An 18,015-nucleotide genomic window follows, 5' to 3' on the forward strand; every position below is an offset into this window, starting at 1 on the left:
GGGTGTCTCTTACGCGGGGTCCCTGACGTCTCTGGTGATGCGATAATTCCAGTCCCGGAAAAACTCATTCTCCTTGTCGAATTCCCTCTCGTCCTCTCCTATGGTCACAGTGAATCTCTTCTCTTCAAAGTCAGGCTCCTGCTCTTTTCTCATAGTTGCTTTTTTTAATACCTGTTCAGAGCACAGAAAACAGCGGGAGGAGAGAAATTGGGATATTAAAAAAAAAAATCTCGCCCTCGGGAGATTTCCTGCAGAATTTTCTTCCTCCTTCCCTCAGAATGTGCAGGATTCTGGATTTTTTCCTGCTTAATTCCCTATCCCAGCAGCTCAGAAAACAGAAGTTTCCCCCCCTGCAGTGATCACAAACTGGAGAAACAGGTGCTGAAGGGAGGGGTACTGGATCACCTTAAAGCTTTGCTGGACTGGAGGGTCACAAATCCCCATTATTTTTTTAAATATAAACCCCCTCCACTTGGATCTGAGCTCCTCTGGGCTGTCTAACAATTGTGATGTACAACAAAATACAATGAACAGGTTAAAAGGCAAAAGGAATAGAGAAAGAGCAAGGCGCTGGTGCTCCAAAAAGAGCTTTTCCCCAGTGGATTTTGGAGCCAGGCAGCAATCCCCCGAGGAAGGAACTCACCTCTTTAGCGTGACGGAGTCCCCTCTCCCAGGCACTTTCTGTTGGAGGGTCTGGAGGAGGTGGAGGTAAGATTTCATCAACCACTGGCCCTCCCTGTTGGAAAGGTGAGGAGAGCAGCAGAAGACATCTGAGTTAGTTTTAAGCAGCAAAGTTGTGCTTTGTAAAGCTGCCTCAGAGTTACTCCAGAGATGCTTCAGCAGGACTAAGCTGGGAAACCGCGGAAAATTACCCCCCTCTACTGGCAACTCCAAGATCTCCATTGAAAAATCACACATCCAACAGTGGGTTGAATTTTGCTGAGGTACTAGCTCAAAAGAAAAAAAAAGAAAAAAGGAGAAAAATCACATAAACGTGGAAGGGTTTGGGTTGGAAAGGACCTTGAAGCTCATCTTGTTCCACTGAAACGGACACTTCCCACTAGAGCAGGTTCTCCAAAGCCCCACTTTGAACACTTGCAGGGATGGGGAGGGTGCTGCATGTGAGAAACGAGTTCTGCTCCTTTCTTTAAAAAAAAAAATCTAAGTTTAATAAAAAATTAAGAAGATGGAAAAATTAGGAGACAGAATAAGCGAAGCCTCTCGGCCAAGGGGACTTGGCACAAGGTCTGCCCATAGCCCACCTCACCCTTTTGGGATTTCTGTCTTTAAAAGTGCTGTGTTGAATATTCAGTAGATGTTAATCAAACTTTTTTTTTTTTTTTTTCTGTTTAATCAGTTTTAAGTATTTCTGATCATCTTATCTGATAGATTTATTTTGTGGGTGGCTCCGCTCAGTCTGGTGACACGGGTGTAAATTTCCTTCTGAGGTTTTTTTGGTTCTTTTCATTTGGATAAGAAAACAGAAAGTCAACAGGTTTTTTTATGAAGGGTCACAAGTTTACCCCCTCTCCCATAATTTCTGGCTTGGTGGTTTAGATGGTACAAAGAAGAGTAAAAAAAAAACCCACCAAAAACCCCAGTCTTAACCCTCTGGTATAATCAGAAAATACACATTCATCATCCTTCTAAATTCTCATTAATAAAATATAATACAGTGTAATTATACATATAGCAGTCACGTTACTATTTGCAAAAATCCAGCTATACAATATGCATTTTTAACCTGCAGAAGGCAGAAAGGCACACAAGAGAGACATAACTTCTCTTCTGGCTTGGTGGTTTAGACATTAAAAAGAAGAGGGAAAAAAACCAAACCAAAACCAAAACAAAACCACAAAAAAAACCACCAAAAAATCCAGTCTTAACCCTCTGGTATAATCAGAAAATACACATTCATCACCCTTCTAAACTCCCATTAATAAAATATAATACAGTGTAATTACACATATACTAGTCATGTTAATATTTGCAAAAATCCAGCTTTACAACATGCACTTTTAACCTGCAGAAGCCAGAAAGACACAGAAGAGAGACATAACTTCTCTTCTGGCTTGGTGGTTTAGATGTTACAAAGAAGAGGAGAAAAAAGAAAACAAACCCAAAAAACCCAAAACAAAACAAAACCAAAAAAACCCAACCAAAAACTCCAGTTTTAACTCTCTGGTATAATCAGAAAATACACATTGATCACCCTTCTAAACTCTCATTAATAAAATACAATACAGTGTAATTATACATATACTAGTCATGTTAATATTTGGGAAAAGCCAACTATACAATATGCATTTTTAATCTGCAGAAGGCAGAAAGGCACAGAAGAGAGACATAACTTCTCTTCTGGCTTGGTGGTACAGATGTTATAAAGAAGAGGAGAAAAAAAAAAACAAACCCAAAAAAACCCCCCAAAAACCCAAAACAAAAAAAAAACCAAAAAACAAACAAACAAAAAAAACCAAAAACCAAAAAAAACCCAACCAAAAACTCCAGTCTTAACCCTCTGGTATAATCAGAAAATACACATTCCTTATCCTTCTAAACTCCCATTAATAAAATATAATACAGTGTAATTATACATATAGTAGTCATGTTAATATTTGGGAAAAGCCAACTATACAATATGCATTTTTAACGTGCAGAAGCCAGAAAGGCACACAAGAGAGACATAACTTCTCTTCTGGCTTGGTGGTATAGATGTTACAAAGAAGAGGAGAAAAAAGAAAACAAACCCAAAAAACCCAAAACAAAACAAAAAAAACCCAACCAAAAACTCCAGTCTTAACCCTCTGGTGTAATCAGAAAATATACATTCCTTATCCTTCTAAACTCTCATTAATAAAATATAATACAGTGTAATTATACATACACTAGTCATGTTAATATTTGAGAAAATCCACCTTTACAACATGCATTTTTAACCTGCAGAAGGCAGAAATGCACAGAAGAGAGACATAACTTCTCTTCTGGCTTGGTGGTTTAGACATTAAAAAGAAGAGGGGAAAAAAACCAAACCAAAACCAAACCAAACCCACAAAAAACCCCACCAAAAACTCCAGTCTTAACCCTCTGGTGTAATCAGAAAATACACATTCCTTATCCTTCTAAACTCTCATTAATAAAAAACAATACAGTGTAATTATACATATACTAGTCACGTTAATATTTGAGAAAATCCAGCTTTACAACATGCACTTTTAACGTGCAGAAGGCAGAAAGGCACAGAAGAGAGACATAACTTCTCTTCTGGCTTGGTGGTTTAGATGTTACAAAGAAGAGGAGAAAAAAGAAAACAAACCCCAAAAAAACCCCAAAAAACCCAAAACAAAACAAAATAAAACCAAAAAAACCCAACCAAAAACTCCAGTTTTAACCCTATGGTATAATCAGAAAATACACATTCCTTATCCTTCTAAACTCTCATTAATAAAAAACAATACAGTGTAATTATACATATACTAGTCATGTTAATATATGAGAAAATCCAGCTTTACAACATGCACTTTTAACCTGCAGAAGGCACAAAGGCACACAAGAGGCTCCATACCCAGGGGTTGGCTGGCATCAGCGGGTGGGGGCCGATGGGAGGAGCCCCGTTGGGGGAGAAAGGCTCAGGTTTGGAGATCAGGGAGTAATTCCCCTTGTCGTTGACTCCAGGGTGGATAAAGCGACAGTTCATGCCCCAGGTGCAGTGTCCTGTGGGAACACACAGCTCTTAGAGCAGCTTCCAGCAGCACTTTGGCCTCACCACCTCCAAAATAACCCCAGAGGCATTGAAAAATCTTTGTTGTTTGAGGTGTTTGGTTTTTCTCCTCCCCAGCTTGGTTGGGATTTACCTGTTTGCAGGCACGTGGAGAGAGATTTGTCACTCTCCACCTGCCAGAGGGGACAAACAGGTCCACACACAGATGGATCAATGGGCAAGAGCCTTGTTGCAGTGGGGAGAAGGGAGGGAGGGATGGACACACACTGTTCATTAAATGCAATAAAGGCTGTGAGATCCACATTTGTTCATCACAAACATTTCCAGTGAGGAGCTTTGCCTTTCACAGGAAACCTGAGAGCAAAGCAAAGCATCCCAAACCAGGAGTGCTGAGGCAGGGAGCACAATCATGGAATGGTTTGGGCTGGAAGGGCCTTAAAGCTCATCCACGTCCAATCCCAACATCTTCCATGATCCCAGATTGCTCCAAGCCTGGCCTTGGACCCTTCCAGGGATGAGGCAGCCACAACCTCACTGTTTTATTCCAAAACCCCTGCAAGTTTTCCCTTTACCCCCTCCAGGCCCACCAGGCTGAGGGCAAAGCCCTTTTTGTGGAGTGGCTCCATGAAAATTCAGTTTTGGCCACCAAGGAACAGGAAGGTGACACTGAGGACGCCTGGGGCAGGATTTATCATGTACCAGCAGCTTAATAGATAAAAAATAAATCCCCAACCAGGAGCAAATGCAGCACTTTTAGCTCCTCTCACAGCCCAGAGTGTGGTTACCTTTCATGAAGAAGCGGCACGTGGGCCTTGGCCTCACTTTCCTGTCGTTGGGGTCTTTAACTTCCCCTTCTTCCAAGTCATCATCCTGGAACAGACACACAAAGCTGACATTTCACATGTGGGGCATTCCCTGCAGCACCTGGCATCTCCCACTCTGCTCCAGGTCACCCACTGAGAGCCACCCTGGGGCAAATCCACAAGGAATGCCCCAGAGCACCTGCACAAGGTGAAGACAGAAGATTCTAGGTGGCTGGAAAAGCAACTTCTGCTGTCCCAGGCTGCTCCAAGCCCTGTCCAACCTGGCCTTGGACACTTCCAGGGATGCCAGAGCCTGCCCACCCTGCCAGGGAATAATTCCTGCCCAATATCCCACCTAATCCTGCCAGTTCCACCTCGTTCTATCACTCCATACCCTTGTCCAAAGCCCCTCTCCAGGGACAATCTCACAAATGAACTTTCCAGGATAAGTCCAACAGATTTCTCCCAGTCATCTCCACCTTCCCTTCACTCCTCAGCTCCACACTGGAGTTGGGAAGCAGCTCCAACAAAACTCTGCCTCATCCCCAGGGCCTGCAACCCCAGGAATAAATCCTAATGGCTGGAGGTTGCTCCAAGATTAGGAAATAAGAGCCATGGAACACAAAAGTTATTGGAACTTTCGAGTATCAGCATTTTCTTCTGCTCTCCAAGAAAAAAAAAAAAACAACCAAAACCTTCCCTGGCTTTGTCAGGCTGCAGTTGGAAAGCAAAAAAGGAGCTGGGGATGCAGGAGGCAAAGGTACAAATGACCAGAGAGGTGTCACAGGTATCTGGGCAGGAAATCAGCATTTTATCCTCCAGGACATCCTGGTTTTCCTGCTTTCTGTCCCCATTTCCCTATTTTCAGCACATGAAACGTGTGAAGAGGGAGCATGTGGATGTGCCTTCCCTCTGCCTGCCAACAGCTGTGCTCTGGGTGGAAAAGATGGAAAATTCTCTATCCTTTGATCCACCGAGCAGCTGGAAAGAAGGAAAAAGCCATCCCTTGGCTGCAGCCAAACACAGGAGCAAAGAGAGGTGGGTGAAGAGCCTCTCCTGCTGCATTCCTGAGCCAGACAGGGAGAGAGTGAGAGCTCTCCTCAACAGCCACGGATTTCAAAGCCTGCACTCAGATCCCAATTAAAATTTGCATTAATATTCCCCTCCCTGCACGCCAGGAGGCTGAAAGCAGAAGAAAAAAAAATGCAGAGCTTGAAGTTTTCCCCAAAGCTGGGGCTGGCTTTCAGTGCTGCATGAATGGGAGAACCAGCTCCACTCCGCTGCTTTCAAAAGAGCTGTGTGAAGTCTGGAACAAAAGGGGAAGTATTTATTTCTGGGAGGTCTCCTTGGAATCAGGCAGCTGAGAATGCTGTTATGAGTTAATGTATGAAAACCAGGGTACAGATTCATCTCCTGCTTTGTGAGGAGAGCTCCCAAGAATGCTTCAGGCTCCAAAGGAGAGCATTCATATTTTAATCAAGGAGCAGGCACGGAGTCAGGACTCTAGGACTTTATTTTTTTTTTTCTGCCCATAACATGCTGGAATTCCTTCTAACTGACTCAGGAATACACAAAACCTTTGGAAAACACGTGTTGAACAAAATCACCTGCCAGGATGGGCACGAGGAAGAAAAATTATGTCATTTTTGAAAGCAATTAAACTTGTTAACGAACTGTGAAGAATAAAAACTACACAAAAATATAATTATTTGAAAAAAAAATGAGGAGGGTCTGTCCAGTGAGGCTCCAGGGTCTGGGAAGCCACAGGAATAGGGCCTGGAAGGACAGAGCATTGTCCCTGCTCAGCTGAGGAGGCCAGCAGTGACCCCAGCACAGTCCCTGCACGTCCCCAGGATATTCCCAGCTCCCAGCCCAAATGTGCAGGAGGAATTCTGGAATGGGGAACCAGCCCAGGTGCCCTGCACCAGCAATTTCTCTTTCCACTCCCATCACTGGGATGCAACTCCAGACCAGGAGCCCACGGGAGGGTTTTGACTGGAATTACTCTGCCCTGTTTTCTCCATGGAAAAGAAGGAAATGACTGTTAAGCTGCAGGAAGCAGCTGCTGCTGTGCAGAGCTCTCTGCTGAACACAACCACGGCTAAAGGTGACACTTTCCCTAATCCCCACTGCAGCTAAACCCCACTTCTGATTTTCCTGAGGATTCTGGTTTGTTCAGGGCTGTGAAACACTGCACATCCCTGAGCCCATCCCCAAACCACGCCTTGGGTATTTTCCAGAAATCCCAGCACCTTCCATTCCCCTTCCATGCCTCCAGATGCTGCTGGAGCCTCAGCAACAGCTCAGGATCAGGGTTCCCCACACACCTGATGGTTACAGCACCAGCCCCTCGACCTGAACAGCTCCTGGACACCCAATCCATGGGATTTGCTGTCAGCATCATTCCCAAGTCCTCCTGGAGCTGAGGCAGGGCAGCATCTTAAAGCCCTGGAGTCTCCCCATACTGAGAGGGATCAAAGCTCCTTTTAAAGGCTCTGGCACAAAGTTTTGGTTCAGCACAGGGCAGCAGGGCCCAGCCCCTGAGATCAGGGCCTGCTCCATGCTCTGGCCTGACCTCCAGGAAAAAGGGGACATGGATATTCCCACCAGGAGACAGAAGGAACTGCAATGGGAGAGGCAACCAGCTCTGAACTCCCCCAGGGCTCTGCCCTCCTACTTACATCGATTTCTCCATCATCAATTTCCCCATCATCCTCTTCTTTCTTCTTCTCCTTGAGGGCATCCTGCCCATCCTTCTCATCATCACTTTTGCTGCTGGATTTCTTCTCATCTTCAGGGGCATCATCTCCTTTGTCCTCTTCCTCATCATCCTCCCCAGCAGCTTTCTCCCCATCCTCCTCTGCAGCAGCAGCACTGGGTTCCTCAGGAACCTCCTCATCATAGTCCAGCTCATGCTCATCCAGCTCCCTGGTGACAGAGGACACTTCCAGGTCATTTGTCCTGTCTTCCTCCTCTCCCTTGTGGGGCCTGGGGCTCTTCAGCTCCACGCTCTGCTCGTTGGTGTCGGACTCCTGCGACTTGGCCTCGCTCAGCCGATCCTCCTCGTCCGAGTGGTTCTCCTCCTCCCCCCGGCTCAGGGCCCTGCCTGCATCCTCCTCCTCGCCCAGGAGGCTCCCCTGGCCACCCTCCCCATCGAGTTCCCGCTCTGAGCCGCTCTCCTTCAGGGCCTCCTCATCAGAAAGCTGCTGGTCCTCTTCCTCAGGAGAGCAGGGGTTTCGCTCCGGGCTGTCGGAAACGTCCATCAGTCCCCGAGGGTCTGCAGGGCACAGAACAGCTCTGGTTATGGGGGGAAAGCTGGGGAGCCTCACCCTGGAGGAACAACTCCTCCTCCTGTGCTTTGCCTCCTAAAGAAAGGGTCTGGGGATTCCTGGGAATTCCCTGAGGAACCCAATCCGGTGATGATTGGCAGCCCTGCCCGTGGCAGAGGTTTGGATTGAGAGGAGCTTCAGGTCCCCTCCAGCCCAAACCATTCTGGGATTCCAGAGGTTCAGGGATGTGACTCCTCACAGATCCCTCAAGAGGGAAATTCAGAGTTTGAACTGCACAAAGAAGTGATTTCACTGTTGTCCCAGACTGGAGTGTGCTGCCCTTCACAGACAATGGCAGAACTAGAGGTGGGAATTTCATAGAATCCCAGACTGGTTTGGGTTGGAAGGGATCATAAAGATCCCATCCCACCCCCTGCCATGGGCAGGGACACCTTCCACTAGCCCAGGTAGCTCCAAGCCCTGTCCAGCCTTGGACACTTCCAGGGATCCAGGGGCAGCCACAGCTTCTCTGGGCACCCTGGAGGAGGAACAGCTCTTCCCAACATCCCACCCATCCCTGCATTCCTTCAGCCCGAGGCCATTCCCCCTTGTCCTGTCACTCCAGCCCTTGTCCAAAGCCCTTCCCCATCTTTCCTGTAGCTCCTCCAGACCCTGCAGGCACAGTGAGGTCACCCCAAAGCTGTGAACAATCCCAGCTCTCTCCCTGGTTCCCCTCCCAGCAGAGCTGCTCCATCCCTGGGATCATCCTGGAGCCTCTTCTGGACTCTCCCCAGCAGCTCCAGGTTCTCCCAGTGCTGGGCCCAGGCCTGGGGCAGCTCTGCAGGTGAGCTCACACCTGAGGGGGGCAGAAGGCTCAGGAAAGACACAAAATTCCTTCAGAGCAGCACATCCGGCTGCCTGCCCTGAGACTTTTCTAGAAGATGTCTAAATATGTGCTTGGGAGATGCTAAAAATCTCAGGTCTGTTGAGAATAAATCCAATAAATACAACAGGAAAAGGGCAGGGAAAGCAAAGCAGGGAAAGAACCTGAGCCATACATTAATTTCTTTCAGTCCAGAAACAAAAACCCCATCAATTACAGAAGTGCCTGGCTGGAACTGGCTGAGCTCACTGGGTCACATCCACACAAATGCTCTAAATACCCTAAAGAAAAGCCACAGAATTACAAATCATCTTCCTTCGAATGTGTCCCATGTTCTACTCCAGCTGCTCTCTGCAAGTTCATTCAGTGCTGCCACAAAACCACGGCACAAATCACAGTTTCACCTGTTATTTTTAAAACCCTCGGAACAAAAATGCTACGAAAGTCAGACTCTGGTTCCTCCCTTCAACACACCCAGCAATCCATCACGAAATCAGAGTTTGTTAATCTTTTATTAAGCTGCTGTTTCACCTTTTCCTGACACTTTCCCCCCTTTGTCCAACTGGTTTTGCACAGGAAAGGTGATTTCCCATCAAAAAGCCACCACAGACACCCCAAACACTGCCCCAGCTCAAACAAATGGAGCCTGCCCAACACCTGAACCCCCAAAATCTTTTGGTTAATGAGCAGAATTTGCTACAAACTCCCAAGATTCAAGTCCCACTCCAGAAAACAGCGTTCTTTATCCTGTGGGAGTTTTGCAGAGGAGTTAAAACCAGGGAATAAATTCAAACCACTCCCAGAAACACCTCAAGCTGTATTTTAGAACTGACTCTGCTCTCCCCAAACCCCCAGAGCCCTGCTGGTATCAGTTAATTGATAAATACGAAGTGATCTCAACACCAGCAGGGCTCAGAGCAGCAGAAAATCCACATTTTTGAGCTTCCTGTGCTCACTGAAGCTGGTTCTGGCTCACCAGCAGAGTTCTGAGTTCCTTGGCAAGGTCAAGCCCAAATAAAAAGCCAGAAATTGCCTCCTGGTGACAACAGCCCCGAGCAGCTCCTCAGGATGGATCTGAAAGGAAATTATCTCCTTATTGAGCACATCAAACCTGATGCTGAGCTCATAAATCCCTGCCCAAATTATTACTGGCTTTAAGAGCCACTCCAGAGCGGGGATTTTAATTGCCCAAGTGCCTGAGGAGTGACTTGGTGTGAACACAAAGGTCAGCTCACAGAGGCCACCAGGAATATCAAAGCTGCCAGGGGGCACGTGGCCTCAGGAAATTTGTTTTCTGTTTTCTTGCAGCACCAAAAAAAAAAAAAACCAACCCAAAAAGAAAGAAAAAAAACAAAAAAAGGAAGAAAAACAAAAAGAAAAAAAACAAAAAGGTATTTAAGTGAAGCAAACGGCTTTTTGTGTTTGACATGGAGACCTTTAGAGGGATGGGAGGAAATAAATGTGTTCTGATGGTGAAGAATATAAAACATTGACCTCCACAGCAGCTTTTATAAAATCCAGAGCATCCAGCAGTTGTAATAATTTCCTATTAATTTCCATCAGCAGAAATGATAAGAAACACAATAAATGACAGCCCAAGTGAGGAAGGTTCACAAAATCCAGGCAGGGAGGGTTTTTTTGGGATTTATTGCTTTGGATTCAGGGATTGGGCTGTTGTTCCAAGATTCCCCAAAACCAACAAAGCAGATTTTGGCAGCAATTTTACCCTGCATGGAAATGCCCCCAAACAAAGCCCAGACAATCCAAAGGTAAAATCAACAGCAGGAAAAAAAATAAATTGGGAGGTGGAAATTAAAAGGAAAACTGCTTAATGATGGAACAGGGCAGCAAGTTTAATTCCAATTTTTAGTGTTGCCTTAAAATAATCTAAATAATCTGCAAATCAATTTATTCCAAATCTCTGGAAATTTGTGAGGGTTTATTATTATCATTATTTCTTGGGGTTTTTTGTTTTTTGGTTTTTTTTTAGATGGTTTTTAAACTGCAAATCACAATTTATCCCAAATCTCTGAAATCCTGAAAGGTTTTTTTTTTTTTTTTTTTCTGTTTGGTTTGGCTTTTTGAGGTGTTATTTAGGGGTTGCCTGGGATTTTTAAATGACTTTCTGCTGTCCTTTAGGGAAACATAAAGACAACTATGACAAAAACCTGAAAATAACTGACTCCATGCAGGTATTTTAAATCAAGCAGCAGTGACAGAAGTGGCAGAGCAGAAACCCCCAAGTTTCATAAAAAAAATTATCTTTTTTTGGTGCCTTAAAACTAAGCCAGTTTCTTCCTTATTCAAAACCTGATATAAAAGAAAAAAAAATACTCCTAAGCCCCAGATAAACTTGCAGCTCAGGCAAGAGGCAGGGATGTATTGATGCCTCTCACTGAGTAGCCTTTTATCTTTCAAAAATCTCAAAAATTCAGGCAAAGCTGCCTTTGGTCCCAGCTGCACAACTATTTCTGTTCCAAACCCAGCTCAGAGTGTGTCAAATATTCCTTCCCTGTGTGTCTGAGGAGCAGCACAGGGCACTGGGAATCCCAAACCTCTGAGATTAAATGAGCTGGGCCAACCTTTCCACGGGGAGGTTTGGAGTAAATGAAATAAATATGTTGAGGCATTAAAAAAAAAAATAAAAAAAGTGTATTTCTCTGGTTTTTTGGGATGATTTTGGCATGCTTCAGTGAAAGCTTCTTCAAAGCAGGTCACAGGTTCTCAGGGAAGAAACTGAGGAGCTGGCAGCAGAATTTTCCAGGAATGAGGAGCTTTTAGTTCCACAACACATCAGTGATTCAGAAGTTTCACAGCCTGGGCTCTGGAATATTTTAAATTAGGGAGTGAAGCAGAAATTGCTGCTGAATTTGTCAGAATTCCATGGCTTGCACAAGGTGGGACAGAGATGCTCCTCCTCACCCTGGCCAGCCTCACCCTCCCTGGATGCACCTGGGAAGAGCCAATTCATTCCCACTAAAGCCTTCTCAGAAACATTCCAAATGACACATTTCCCCCCTAAAAAGGGGAGGAGAAATTGGTGGAGATGCTACAGGAATTTAAATTCACCTGCCTCGCTCCCTTGACAAGGTATTTTTTATTAAAGCTGAACAATACCCAAGATTTTTTAACTTCAAGCACTGGGATTAAGCAGCCCTGGCACAGCACTAAAGGCAGGGAGAGAAAAACCCTTTGCTACTTTAGGCTGCTTCTAAAACTCCCCTTCCACCTCAGCAGGGAATCCCAGGATATATTTGAATTAATATCCTGAACCTCACCCTTTTGTCAGTCGATTTTTACAAGGCTTCAGAGGAATCAGAGCAGGATTTTTTACCCAGTGGCTCCTTTAGCAAAATCAGGTCTGTTTTCTTCTCTTCTGTTAATTAAACAGCACCAAAAGGTGCAAATTTAAAAAGGAAGAAATTCCAGCCAGGGACTGAGTTCCTACAAAAACCTGGAGCTGGGCAGAGCCACCAGTTTCAGCCTTAAAATCCTACAAATTTTCATGGATATGAAGAAACAAGTGCATTCCCAATTTCTGTCCTCCTCGCTGCCCCTGGGGGAGGTCAGATGGGAAGAAGAGAGGAAGCTCTTTCCTTCAGGCTGCAATCTTTGGGACAAAAAGGATAACATCCACTTCCTAAAAGCCAAACAGCTCCTGGGAGATCAGATCCATGAAATGCAGGGGTTAAAGCAGAGCAGAAAAGTTCTGGAGCAGGGTCTAAGTGCAGGCAGGAACAATGAGGGAGCTGAGGAGAGTGAATGGGAATAGTGCTGACAGGACAGGTGAGGAGAGAGAGGCAGCACAAAAAGATTTAGGGAACAAAGAACTGCAAAAACAGAGGCAAAGCAGAAACCCAGGGCAGGAACCAACGGGGGGGAAAACCATGGAAGGGCAGCAGGAGCAGGGAATCAAATTCCTCAGGATCCAGGAAAGGGGAAACACGGAGCACTGAAAGCTTGTGTGCTGCCCTGCCCTGACTGGAATTCCAGCTGCTAACAGGGTTAATTAACCCAAATCCTCATTTCTCTGCCATCCTTAGGCAGCTCTGAGGTGGAGGATGCCCAGGGAACTCAGCAGCTCTCAGGGCACCCTTTAATGCCCCAAACTCAGCTGCCCTGTGGGGTCACTTTGGGGCTGAGAGGCATTTCCAGGAGCTGGGTTTGGAGAGCTCCAAAGGGGAACGTTCCCCATGGATTTGTATTGAGGACCTGAAGGGAAAAGCAGCTGCAGTTTGTTTTCCCAGCACAGCTGATTCTCCTACAGCTCCTTCCTGCAGCTCTCCCCCAGCAAACGCTGAGTTTGGGTTCTCAGGGCTCAGGAAGAGACAGCCAGCAGGGTTACACTGGGATAGGGCAGGATTTGGGATAATCCCACTCAAAAAAACCCTGATTTTGGATCAGCAGTTCAGCAAAGAGATGTCCTGATAAACTGGGACCTTTTCCCTGAATCCAGGCAAACCTCAGGAAGAAAGAATCCACACCCTGGAGGTGATGGTCTTGCTACAGCTCTGAGGGGACTCCCCTGAGGACTGACCCTGCAGGGGATGGACCCCAAACTCACCCCAGAACTGACCCTGCAGGTAACAAATCCTAAACCCACCTCAGAGCTGACTCTGCAGGTAACAAACCCTAAATCCACCGGAGGACTGACCCTGCAGGGGATGGACCCCCAAACCCACCTCAGAAGTGACCCCACAATTGACAAACCCCAAACCCACCTCAGAACTCACCCATAGGTGACAAACCCCAAACTCATTCAGAACTGACCCCACAAGTGACAAACCCCAAACCCATTCAGAGCTGACCCCATGGGTGACAAACCTCAAACCCATCTCAGGACTGACCCCATGGGTGACAAACCTCAAACCCATCCCAGGACTGACCCCACATGTCACGAACCCCAAACTCATTCAGAATTGACCCTGCAGGTGACAAACCCCAAACCCATCTCAGGACTGACCCCATGGGTGACAAACCCCAACCCCACCTCAGGACGGCCCCCCACGTGCTGCCGTGCGGTCCGCAGTTTGTGTCCCCAGTCCCCCTCACCTCAGAGGGTCTCCTGCCAGGCTGGGCTCCTCCTGCTGTGCCCCCGGGCCGCGGCTGCTGGCGCTGTCCCTGTTCCCACTGCCTGAGGAAGGGGCACAGTCAGAGCCACCTGCACCCCCGGCCTCCATCCCCAAAACACCCACCCAGAACTACGGCTCCCCCCGAAGCCGGGGGCGCCCCTTCCCATTCATTACCCCCAAGAAATCGGGGGGAATTCATTGATTTCCGCACTCGCCCGGCCCCAAACGCCCTGCAGCCTCCCCGCCTCCCTCCCGGCCCCCTTTGAAAAGAGCGCCGGGCCCTCCCCTCCTCTCCCCTCCTCTCCCCTCCGCCCACCCCGGGCCGCTCCCGGGGGCCGTCCCCCGTCCCCCCCTTCCCGGGGCCGCCCCCGCCCCGCGTTTCGCCCCCTCCTCCCCCCGCCGGGCCCGGGCCCGTCCCCGCTCCCCGGCGCTAGGCCGCGGCGGCGCGGGCGGCGGCTCACCGGTGTCGGGAGGCGGCGGGAGGCCGGCGCGGTGCGGGGCGCGGCGGGGGCGGGCCGGGGAGCGGCGGCGGCCGGCGGGGGCCGGCGGGGCGGCGGCGGCAGCGCGGGACGGGGCGGCGGAGCGGCCTCTACTCGCGGCGGCGCAGGGCGGCCATGGCGTGACGTCATCCGTGCGCGACGGGCCCCGGCGGCGCGAGGAGAGGGGCGGGGGGGGGGGGGGAGCGCGCGCTGGGCCCCCCCACAGCCAACCCCTCTTAAAGGGGCCGCGCACGGCCAGGGCGGAGCGCAGGTGTGTGTGCGGGCACAGGTGAGCACGCCAACACGTGAAACACGCGAGCGTGCAGCGTTCACGAGCACGTGGAGGGGCAGGGAAGTGCACGGTGCCGTGCACACGCGCGGCTGGACAGATGTGGGTTGGGCGGCTCCAGATGTGCACAGGTCACATACACGCGCACAAGGACGGGGCACAGGGAATATTTAGGGTGATCTGGCCGGAGCAGGTGACACAGGAACGTGTCCAGGGGGGTTTGGAATGGCTCCAGGCGGGGAGACCCCCGCGCCGTCCCCGGGCAGCTGTGCCAGGGCTCTGCCACCCTCCAGAGGAGTCCCTCACTTGGACAGGGAACTCCTGGATTAGTTCGCGGCCATCGCTTCTATTCCCGTTGCTGGGCACCACTGGGGGAACGATCTGGTCCCGTCCTCTGACACACCCCATGGAAACATTTCTGTGGATCGATGGGTTCCCGTCTCAGCCGCACCGTGCCCGCTCCCGCAGCCTCCTCATCCTCAGGGTGACGCTGCCCGTGGCGCAGGTGAGTGGCCGGCGGGAGGGGCGTGGCCGGGGGCGGGGCCTGTCACAGGTACATAAGGGGAACATAAGGGGAGGTGAGGCAGCGGGGCGCATCCTGCGGGGAAGCGCTGCTCTTTGCTGGAGGTGAGGGAATTGGGGAACTCCGCTGGATCCCTCATGAGGCTCGTGGCTGGAGATCCCCCTGGAGCCCCTCAGCAGGCTCCTGGCTGGAGATCCCCGCCGATCCGCGGGCTGGGGCTGCTCCCAGGGGTGTCTGTGACTCCCAAAGGCCCGGAGCGCAGGCACAGCCCGCGTTTGGTGTCTCACCTTTGCTCCAGCGCTGACTCAGCCTCCCACGTGTCCCTTTACGCAAGAGCCCTGCTGGCAGGGGACTCTGGCCAGGCAGCCGCTGCTGGCCTGGCCCTGGCCAAAGGGCAGGACCACCCCCTGTAAAGGCAGCGGTGACAGAGCTCAGGCTCAATCCTGTCACCGGAATTGCCCGTGGAGACATCTCCTGGAGCAGAAGCGAGTGGAAGGTCCTCTGGAGCGGAGTTGAACCTCTGGAGTGCTGGTGGGAACAGGTCTTGAACTGCCAGCGACCACTGTCCTTCCTCCCCACAGGCTGCTCCGTGCTCCTTGGAATATGGATTACGCCAAGTCCCTGAGCCAGCGCCTGGCTGCCCCCGTGTCCAAGTAAGTGTCATGGAGCCCTTGTCCCCAGCATGGGGGACATCCCTGCTCCCTGGGTGCTGGCACTGCCAGGGGGCTATGCCAGCTCTCAGATCACCCCAATCCCTCTGTCCCATCCCCAGATGTGTCTCAGCCAGTGCCTCCATGACCCAGCAGCTGCTGGCGGGCCCTGCCCCGACGCCCCGGCCCTACCGTGTGTGCAACTGGGACCGCAGCCTGCGCAAGGGCGTCATGGCCCCCAGCCTGGCCGAGCTGCTGCGCCAGGTCTGTCTGTCTGTCGGGGCTCTGTCTGTCTGTCTGCCTGGGTTCTGTCTGTCGGGGCTCTGTCTGTGTGTCTGTCTGTCTGCCCGGTTTCTGTCTGTCGGGGCTCTCTGTCTGTCTGTCTGTCTGCCCGGGTTCTGTCTGTCAGGGCTCTGTCTGTGTGTCTGTCTGTCTGTCAGTCGGGGCTCTGTCTGTCTGTCTGCCCGGGTTCTGTCTGTCAGGGCTCTATCTGTCTGTGTGTCTGTCAGTCAGGGCTCTGTCTGTCTGCCCGGTTTTTGTCTGTCGGGGCTCTGTCTGTCTGTCAGTCAGGGCTCTGTCTGTCTGTCTGGGCTCTGTCCCCAGCCCTGCTCACCCCCAGCCCCTCCGCAGGCTCAGAGTGCCCTGGCCCTGCCGCCGCCCGTCGTGCTGGTGCTGGATGAGGATGGCACAGCCGTGGAGACAGAATCCTTTTTCAAGACGCTGGAGGAAGGCACGGCGCTGATGGCCCTGAGCAAGGGGCAGACCTGGACTGCCCCCAAGGTGAGGGGAGCCCGCTGAGAGGGGCAGGGGGTTGGTTTGTCCTGCGTGCCCCCCGCTGGAGGTGGGATTGGGAGGGTGGGGTGCGGTGGGTGACGTGGTCCCGCTGTTCCCTAGACACGTGGCTACCAGGTGAGCCTGTCCCGCAAGCCCCCGCGCAGGATCGACGTCGCCTGTGTCACCTTCGACCTGTACAAGACCCACCCGAAGGACCTGGGCTGCCTCAACGTCAAAGCCACCCTGTATGGCACCTACAGCATGTCCTACGACCTGCGCTGCTACGGGGCCCGGCGCCTGGTGAAGTGAGTGCGGGCGGGTTGGGGACACTCTGGGGACAGGGACACCGCCCAGCCCTTCTGTGGGACACTGACCCTCGTCTCCCTGCCCAGGGAAGCCCTGCGCTGGGGGCTCTTCACCATGCAGGCCACGGGCCACGTCCTGCTGGGCACCTCGTGCTACATGCAGCAGCTCCTGGATGCCACCGAGGAGGAGCAGAAGGAAGAGGAGAAGAGCCCATTGCCCCTTCAGAACCTCCTGCCCCTCAGCCTCCCTGCCTTGCCCTACAAGAAGATGTCACAGTGAGGGCTGGCTGGCCTGGCCTGTCCCCTCTGCTGTCCCCCTGACCCTCAGGGGTCCCAGCACTTTGCTAGGTCAATGCCTGGGCAGACTGCCACAGTGCCTGGCACAGCCTCTCCTTGCACTCCGCTGGCTGAGCGTGGCCAAATCTGCTCTGGAATAGCTGCTGCTCTGTAAATATATTTATTTAAGTAAAGTTCTCCTGAATTCAGCTGCATTTTGTGTCATCTTTGTGTGTGGGGGGGACACGACACCCAGGACACTCAGCCCTTGCACTACTTGGCACCCTGAGCTGGTGGTGTAAGAGGTGCGAGGAGGGGACCTGTCGCAAGCGTTTCCCCAGGGGAGCTGCTGCCTTCATCCTCCTCTTCCCTGGCACCAGAGCCTGGTTGCCACCTCCTGGCACGCAGCTGAGCCTCCCCTGGCGCTGCAGACACCCACAGCACAGAGACGGGGCAAATCCCAAAGCCCCTGGCCTGTGGCAGCTGGCACTATGCCTGTCCTTGCTCCCTTTAAAGGGATGAAAGATCTCCTTGTGCCCCTGACTGTGCAGAGGGACAGTCAGAGGGACAGCCCTGGTGCCCTGGAAGGGGGGTTCCTGTCCCTGGGGTCCCCAGCCCTGTTGGCAGCCCTGGGCAGGGGTGGATCCTGTGCCCACCCCAGCCTTGCACAACACGGCGTGCTGGTGCTGGCCTGGCCACGTCCAGGAGCATCCCAAGGGCCCGGCAGCTCCAGGGAGACCAGCTGGGAAACAAACAGAGCTGGGGGCACTGGGCTCCAGCGACCTGCCCCTTGGGGACTGTCCCCAGAAAGATCCTGAAGCACCACCCCTGTCAGAGAGGGAGGGGAACTGCCCACCTGTGCTGGACTGGGAATACTGGGAAGCACTGGGATGAGCTGTGGGGAGGTGAGAAGTGATGCTCTGGGGGGTCCTTAGGGCCATCCTCCCCTGTCACACTGTTGAGGACACCCGAGC

The 18,015-nt window shown here is 51.0% G+C and overlaps 2 protein-coding genes across 3 annotated transcripts in view; one reads left to right on the forward strand and one right to left on the reverse strand.

Moving 5' to 3' along the window:
* Positions 1 to 13,813, reverse strand: part of ZC3H18 (zinc finger CCCH-type containing 18) — a 47,127-nt gene extending 33,314 nt beyond the window's left edge. For both annotated transcript variants that reach the window (XM_066327460.1, XM_066327459.1), the window contains exons 1-6: positions 13,726 to 13,813; positions 7,203 to 7,798; positions 4,504 to 4,588; positions 3,563 to 3,711; positions 644 to 736; positions 14 to 171 (exon numbers count right to left, since the gene is read on the reverse strand). In XM_066327460.1, coding sequence (XP_066183557.1) covers positions 14 to 171; positions 644 to 736; positions 3,563 to 3,711; positions 4,504 to 4,588; positions 7,203 to 7,784 — 1,067 coding nt within the window. In that variant the 5' untranslated portion in view covers positions 7,785 to 7,798; positions 13,726 to 13,813. The remainder of the gene's footprint in view (positions 1 to 13; positions 172 to 643; positions 737 to 3,562; positions 3,712 to 4,503; positions 4,589 to 7,202; positions 7,799 to 13,725) is intronic.
* A 1,637-nt stretch (positions 13,814 to 15,450) lies between these two features.
* Positions 15,451 to 17,250, forward strand: CIDEC (cell death inducing DFFA like effector c). Its single transcript, XM_066327282.1, has 5 exons — positions 15,451 to 15,689; positions 15,809 to 15,950; positions 16,317 to 16,466; positions 16,581 to 16,765; positions 16,853 to 17,250. The coding sequence occupies exons 1-5, from the start codon at positions 15,640 to 15,642 to the stop codon at positions 17,043 to 17,045; spliced, it is 720 nt and encodes a 239-aa protein (XP_066183379.1). The 5' UTR covers positions 15,451 to 15,639; the 3' UTR covers positions 17,046 to 17,250.
* The last annotated feature ends 765 nt before the right edge of the window (positions 17,251 to 18,015 follow it).

The sequence above is a fragment of the Sylvia atricapilla genome, chromosome 12, assembly GCF_009819655.1.
Source record: "Sylvia atricapilla isolate bSylAtr1 chromosome 12, bSylAtr1.pri, whole genome shotgun sequence".
Classification (NCBI taxonomy): Eukaryota; Metazoa; Chordata; class Aves; order Passeriformes; family Sylviidae; genus Sylvia; species Sylvia atricapilla.